At 40.3% G+C, this 7,597-nt stretch overlaps 1 protein-coding gene across 5 annotated transcripts in view; it reads left to right on the forward strand.

Moving 5' to 3' along the window:
• robo1 (roundabout, axon guidance receptor, homolog 1 (Drosophila)) overlaps positions 1–5,659 on the forward strand; it is a 222,750-nt gene extending 217,091 nt beyond the window's left edge. For all 5 annotated transcript variants that reach the window (XM_085243904.1, XM_085243902.1, XM_085243903.1 and 2 more), the window contains 3 exons: positions 2,281–2,556; positions 2,640–2,833; positions 4,410–5,659. In XM_085243904.1, coding sequence (XP_085100030.1) covers positions 2,281–2,556; positions 2,640–2,833; positions 4,410–4,424 — 485 coding nt within the window. In that variant the 3' untranslated portion in view covers positions 4,425–5,659. The remainder of the gene's footprint in view (positions 1–2,280; positions 2,557–2,639; positions 2,834–4,409) is intronic.
• The last annotated feature ends 1,938 nt before the right edge of the window (positions 5,660–7,597 follow it).

A 7,597-nucleotide genomic window follows, 5' to 3' on the forward strand; every position in this document is an offset into this window, starting at 1 on the left:
TGAACAGATCGGGCGAGTGGTGGGCTGGAGGCCAGGGCCATGGTGGGAAGAAATTGAGGGGGGTTGTCTCATGGGGGCTCTGCCCAGCTTGGAGATGCTGACACTAGGATGTCTCTCTACTCTAGCCACTAATGAAATGGATCAAGGTGCTGTGGCTCATACTGAAGCATCACCTAGCTCAGTAGGGGTGGAACATAAACTAAAAAGAGGCTAAATACTGGAACAGCTGCACAGAGAAGGAAAAGCTTTAACCTTGTTAAGGGACAGAGCAATTAACATTTTATAGCACCATCATTTAAAACTCAGAAGCCTACCAACCTGTTTTTCCCCACTTCCTTTCTGCTTTGATCTTGTGGAAAGATCTTTTTTTTTAAATTATTATTATTTATCTGTATTTGAGAATGTGCACATTGTCACTCCTGTGTGTACAGTATGTGCTGTCCCAGAGCTGGCTCTCCTCTTAGTGTCAGGTGTCCTTGAGTGTTGGAAGCACTTGACAGGGAGATTTAATATCCAGCTCACTGGGAGCCAGACCAGCTATATCACTGCAGAACCCCCCCCCCCCGCCCCAAAAACCATCATCCTTATATCCTGGCTTCCTCCCCATCCGCTGCCCCTCCCATTGGCGTGATCTCTCCATCCCACTCCACTCTCCTCTCCTTTCCTGCTCTGCTCCGTCTTTGTTTGAGCAAGGAGGGGGCGTACTGACAGCTCTGCAGTTCTGTCTGCCTATCAGTCCTCCTGCTGATTACATTTGATCTGAATGGATTGTTTTTCATTTAGAGTTTATTGCCTCCCCTGCCCCCAACCACCCACCCTCCCACCCTACAGACCCTGTCTGTGGTTTGGAATACTGCTTCTGAGGTGATAGGTAAAAAAGATTTAATGAAATTTAAAAGAAAGGAAACAAACCCTGTTTTCTAGGCACAAATTACATTTACAGAGGCAAACGCATATCTGTCATTTGTTTATATATCCCTGAGGTGTCCTAATTTCTTTAGGTTAAGACTGCTAACCAGAAAAAAAAAATCAACACCTCTACCCCTGCACCTCAGCAGCCTCACTTCCCTACTACTTATCCTTTTTTGACCTAGTCATTTATTTTGTTTGCACAGTTGATGTGAAGTTATATTCTCTCCATGATTCATATTATGTTTGACTCTGATGCCTTTGTCTGCTTCCTCACCGAACTTAACCCTTTCCTTTCTCTTCCGATATGCTTCAGCCTTGCCTGCCTAATTAACCACCAGACCCTCAGATTAATCCTCCTTGGCAAGCTCTGAGACAGTTTCAGATCTGAGCTCTGTTCTCGCCGATATTTCCTCGTAAATCTAAAAGGCGCTCAGCTCCTCCGTTGTAGCAAGCTATAGCTCAAAGACTGTGGCATTGATCGGACTCTGACTGAGGCAGAACTCAGGAGGCAAGATAGATATTAAAAAACTGCAGACGCCTCTCTGCTATATGATATTGACCATCCCTTTTGTATTCAAGGGGAGTGGAGGATAATCAGGAAAGTGTATTGAAGCTTCACTATACTGCTAAAACAACACAGCAAAGACATTACCAGCCCCATTAGCTTGTTGTGTTTAAAAAAAAAAAAAGAATAAAAATCTTTGATTCTTCTAATCCAGTTTTGTCTTAAAGTCTGTGAGGTAGCCACTGAGATCTTAAGTGTAAGAGCTGACGCTCACTATGTTTAATAACGTTCTAATCCAATGTGGATTATGGGTCTGGCTGCCAACAAAACCATCCTCCAGGTTGGTAGCTGATTAGAAGATGAAATGCCATTGATCGCAAGCAGACAAGGCTTTTGCTCTGCGTTTTGTTTAGATAGCCGTGTGATGTGTGAGAGGCCAGGCGGCTCACTGGCTGGTCTCATATGAATAATGGCTCAAGGACAAGCAGCATTGATTCATCGACAGAAGAAGTCGAATAGGCCAGAGAGGCAGCTGCTGACCGTCACACTCCCCTCCTCTCTTGCTCAAATCTCATAACTCTCTGGCAGATTCAGCCTCTCTAATGTCATCTGTTCTGTTTACTGTCTGTTTGGAGGAGTTTCCGTTCAGCATGGCTATGTCTGCAGCTCTGGGTGTATGTACACACATCACAGCTGTGTTTGTGCATCACCTTGCAGGTGTGAGACAAGTGAGTGACAGATGATACACACTAAAGTTTCATAAGTACACAGATCTTGTTCTCCAGTCTGTTGCAATTTTCTAAACTCTTGTGGGGTTTTATTTTGTTTTTAATGTGCTTTTGCTTCCTGTGTTTATTTTTCAGATCTCCCACCTCCACCCATCCCCCCTCCAGCAGTGCTCAAGTCCCCTACACACCCTTCCAAGGTAGCTCTGGAGGGCCGGGGAGTGATTTCCCCCAAAGCCGGTGAAGGTCGAGACAAGAGAGGAGGAACAGGGGGATATCGAGCCCGAGAGGACTCGGACCCCAGAACCAGCTCATCTGAACGCAAAGATGCTCAGGATAGACAAAAGACTGCTCACGGAGGGAAAGGGAATAAACATGAGAGTAGCACTACCAACAAAGCACGCCAGCATGCAGGTACTACAATAGTTACAGCATAAAGGAATTCTTCAGTCCGATGGGTAGCACCTTGATTCTTAACTATTGTTCCCTGTTTATAGGTTCAGAAGACATTATGCCGTATAGCCGACCACAGTTCCCTACAGTCAACAGCCCCCGAGACCCAAGCTCCTCTAGCTCCATGTCCTCCCGGGGCTCAGGGGGCCGGCGGAGAGGAGAAGGAGGGCGAAGGAACCCTGCAGATATGGGCCTCAACACCTCCAGAGCCTTCCAACCAGGAGATGAAGAGATAGAGGTAAAGGGTAGTCTTAGACTCTACTTCTCTGAAATATACTTGATGGGCATCTGCATTCTACTTGAGTAATGTCAAAGACAATGTCCCATGTTTGCATCTGTTAATTTTGGCAAGAGATTGAATACAGTTTTTGGACAATGACACAATCTTTGTCATTTTTGGCTCTCTACACCATCAGACTGTATAGAGCCAACTTTATTTCAACGGCTCTATATTTTAAATCAAGGTATTTTTACCAAACATATTGCATTAGTTGTTTGGCAATTTTCAGAGGCTGAAAAGGAATTGGACAACTGACTGACAAATAGTGTAGTAGGCAGGTTAAGTCTCAATAACTGGAAGTCTTAACATGAGGAAAAAAAGATCATCATGCAAAAGAGGGAAAGACACTACTGGCTAAAAGCCAAAATAAACCTATCAGAGAGAAAGCAAAAATTATAGTAATGGCCCAAATCCATATTTGTTAAAAACAAGGAATGCACTAGGCAGCTCAGCAATACCAAAAGGCCTGAAAGACCAATGAAAACACCTGAAGTGAATGACCACAAAATTCTTTCTTTGGTTAGGAAAAACCCTATGCAATAGTTATCTAGTCTTAAGGAGGTAGACATATCACATAAAAGAGCACAGTTCTTCTGGACAAAAAGAAAAAAAGAAAACAAAAATAAAACCAAAATTATCTTGTACCAGAATGGCGTGAAAAGGAAAGTAATTAGTAGGATTGCAACAGTTCCTGATCAAAAACACAGCAAAAATGGGTACGTACAGCCGCCAATGAAACTGGGTTGCTAGCGTTTATTTATGATGCGACTGCTGATAGAAGTAGATGGATTCATTCTGTACAGGGATATACTCTCAGCTCAGGTTCAGCCAACAGACAACACTTCACAGTCCAAATCTCTTTCTCTTATATTTAATATAACCACATTATGGACGGACAAGCGCCTGTTTTTATGCGTTGTCATTAGCAACAACGACAGTAACAGCATCGTGTGTCCGCTTGTTTAAGTTCCACATAAACCTTTCACAATAAAGCTCAAGATCCTGTTGAGACTTTTCAAAATAAACTGAATCACGTGAAAGAGCAGATTATTAACGGATGAGAAGTAAAAAAGAGCCACCAGGTGCTAAAAAAATAAACCTTGGAGTCAAACGTTAGAACAGGCTTTTCCCCGCAGCACGCAGTGTAATAAATACTCACAAAGAAAACGGCGGCCGTTACAACTTATGTCTAAAAATGTATCGTTTCATGCATCAGTTAAAACACTCGACTCCAGGTAAAGGACGTGCAGCTGGAAACACTTCCCCCAAGTCGAGCTGCCCGAGATTCACAGAATTTACAGAAAATGTTACATGGCCAGTGATGGCCTGGCTGAACAAAACGGCTTTTGGTGATGTCTATGACTTTAATAAGGTATTGATTGCAAAGAATCAAAATCCTTTGCAGCCAATAATTTCGTATATAAAATACTTTTGTTTAAATTGTCCTCCAACAATGGGATACACAGATACAGATCTACAGTGAGTCAATATTGGCTGACCTTTGTGCTAACCAAAATGTTTTTGTTTTTCCCAGATGGTAGAAAGCTGAAGGAGGAGGAAAAGGACAGACTGTTCTGATTTTTTGTCCAAGAATGGAGCACCATTGTTTCTCTTACAGTTTTAAATATCTTAGTATTTCACCATCATGTTGGCTGCCCTCATACTGTACATCAGTAGTGTTTCTTTACATCTGGAAAACAGACCAATGTTGTTTTTTTTCTAACTTATCATTTTATATGTCCATTGAAAAAAACGAAAGAGTGAAGAATAAAATGGTGCATTCAAAACAAAATACACAGTAGTATATTTATGTATAATTCCAATGCAATATGGAGTGAACTCTTACTCCAGATATTGACATGACTCAGCTTGCCTTGAAAAGAACTTTGGAAAGCCCATACAGTGAGATGTTACTGTAATAAATTAGCTGCAAGCAGAGAGAGGTGGACTGTCTGTAAATATACATGTATACATGATGTCTTCTTGTTTTACCCATTGTGGTACCTCAAAATTGTCTTCCTTGTTTTATTTTTTGCAAATTCTAATTTTATTATGCCAGTAAATATAATTATTTTATCAATTCCATCCATGTTGTAAATTGCTATATTATTTAGCTTCCCCAAGAAAGTGCCACTTTGGGATTTTTCCTTTTTTTTTTTTTTATAATGCACTGTTATGTTTTGTGTTGTCATCAATGTTTGTTGTTTGTTTTACTTTGGTTTTAAAAGCACAATCACTAAACTTTATTTTAAACCATTCTATCTATTAACCTTTTTGTCTTACTGGAGGAAAACAGGTATGACAAAAGAGTCTAGTTAATCCTGATGATGATGATGATGATGATGATGATGTTGTAGGTAAAGATTGCCGTTTACAAAGGCTGTGCTTGAAAGGAGACTCCTTATGTTGTGATTGTCTTCCTCTCCAGTTCTGACACAAGTGATGACAACAACAGTTAATGTGAGTCATAGCTGCAATGTAAATACCTTTTCACATTGACCATAAACTCAGCTATTGCACATTAATTGAAATGGTAATGCTGACTCCGAATGCACTTAAATGAATGTCAAATACAGGAAAAATGTCACTTTGGGAATCTGGAGAGGTTGTAATTGGACAAGAAGAGTCTCTTTTCTTGATACTAAAGGGCTGATTGAGCCCTGTTTTAAGGAGAAAGGGTGCTGTTGTTTATTCATAGGACATCTGCAAACATTTGTTTCGTAAAGCAAAAAAGTAAAAAGAACTTTAAAAAAAGATGAATAAAAAAAAAGTTCAAATTATAAATGTTCCTTTGGTCATTTGTCAGTATTTTCTGAAAGGATAAGCCTATATCCTTTTTTTTAAAAAGCTCAAATCCACAAAAAGGTTAAGACCAACAATTTGTTATTCTATGACTCAACATCCATTTTCCTTTGGTGTTTTTGGCACAACCCCACTCCTACTGAAGAATCTTTCCAGCCATCAGATTTCTACCGCTTATCCAGAATTTATTCCCAGGAACACTTTCCAACTCCTGCAGGGATCCTGAGGCTTTCCCAGGCCTCCTAGTTTGGTGTTTTTGGAAAAACCCCAAACAAAGCTAAAGTTTGTACAACTCATATCGAAACCGTTACAAGGCAGGGAGAAAAAAAAAAAAAGACAATGTCATAATGACACAGATGATCGCACCATAGACTCAATTATGTGCAATTATGCCCCCTCAGCATAAGAATGGGGGGGGGGAAAACAAAAAAAACAAAAAACAACAACCTATGTATTGCCCTGTTTTCTTTTCCTAAGAAGTAGTGATGTGCGATTCCACTGATTTCCTTTCCGATCCGATACCAAGTAAAATTCAGGGTGGTATCGACGATATTGATCCGATACAGATACTTTGTACAAAAAATTATTTTATTTATTGTATTGCTATTGTATAGCTTCATAATGATAACAGGACATTAGACTACTTGTTCTTATCGCTTGACAATGCAGAATTATCATATAGAAATTCAAAAACTGAAGCTGTGTGCTATTTGAACACGTTTCCTGCCTGCAGCACTAAAGGACTCCGTGAGAGACGTCTGTCTCGCCCTAGCAGCACCCGTCCCTCTCCTCCTCTTCAGTTCGCCTCAACATAAGCTCGTCATATTCTGTGATATGATTTACTGAGGTATTTGACGAGGTTAGTGGTGTTGCCACAACACCTCACTGTCTTGCCCACCTGTATCGCAAACCACGACTCGGCTGTTTGTGGAGGTAAAATACGTCCGCACATGACTCCATTTACGATCAGTCGTTGTGAGTGCGCACTCGGGGCAGCGACACATTTATACAGTCGCATATGATTATGAAAGGCGGAAGAGGAAGTAGTTCCTTCCAATGTAGACAATCTGAATGATATAGTTTCTTTCCACTGTGTTCCTGTTAATGATAAACTACAAATCTACCCTAAATTACTAAAATATCTACATTTTATTATGAGAATCGATTCTAGAACATAAATGACTGGTATCGGAGGAATCTATATTTCAGTATCGATCTGCACATCACTACTAAGAAGCTGCCTCCATTTTCTTGTCTGCAAGTAAGAAACACACTAAGAAACAGTATTGTGTACCAACACACATCACCGTTAAGGGAACACAGAACCAAGTTTTTATAAGCTGCCCACCTGCGCACACATCTTTCATCACGGCACAAAAGGAGCTGCTGCTGGCAGTAAGAACTGAAAAACTGTGATACTCTCTGCACGTCTGCAGCAAGCATTTTGTCACTATTGGGTCAAATATCTAAATGGCAGTTTTAGCCTTTTATACTGTAACAGGTCTGTGCTACATCAAATCATTTGGAGTCATTTGCAAGTTTTTGCATCATATCGCAATATTGTTCCTATAGTGCACAAAACAATGAGGCAACCCTTCTTGACTAGATCCTAGATGGAAAATACTTTTCAGTCTTATAATGTGACAATATTGTGCAGCTCCTGACAAGTTAGAAAGGTTAAGTTACTTTAGTGACTGTTAAACTAAAGGGTTTCTTTACGGTTTTACTTAAAACCAAAAGATAAAATAACTTATAAATGCAGATAAACAATTTTTTTTCACTGCATCATCAGGAACATGAGCCAACATTTTTCCAAATATCGGAACAGAATTTTGAGGACATGTTGTGCAACTCTAATACCACAGACTTATAAACAGAGTAAAGCATGTTGACAATATGCAGCTTTTAATCATTTATATT

This window comes from Mchenga conophoros, linkage group LG14 (assembly GCF_057382185.1).
Source record: "Mchenga conophoros isolate Kocher_MC1m ecotype Shallow Benthic linkage group LG14, M_conophoros_male_GT1.1, whole genome shotgun sequence".
Classification (NCBI taxonomy): Eukaryota; Metazoa; Chordata; class Actinopteri; order Cichliformes; family Cichlidae; genus Mchenga; species Mchenga conophoros.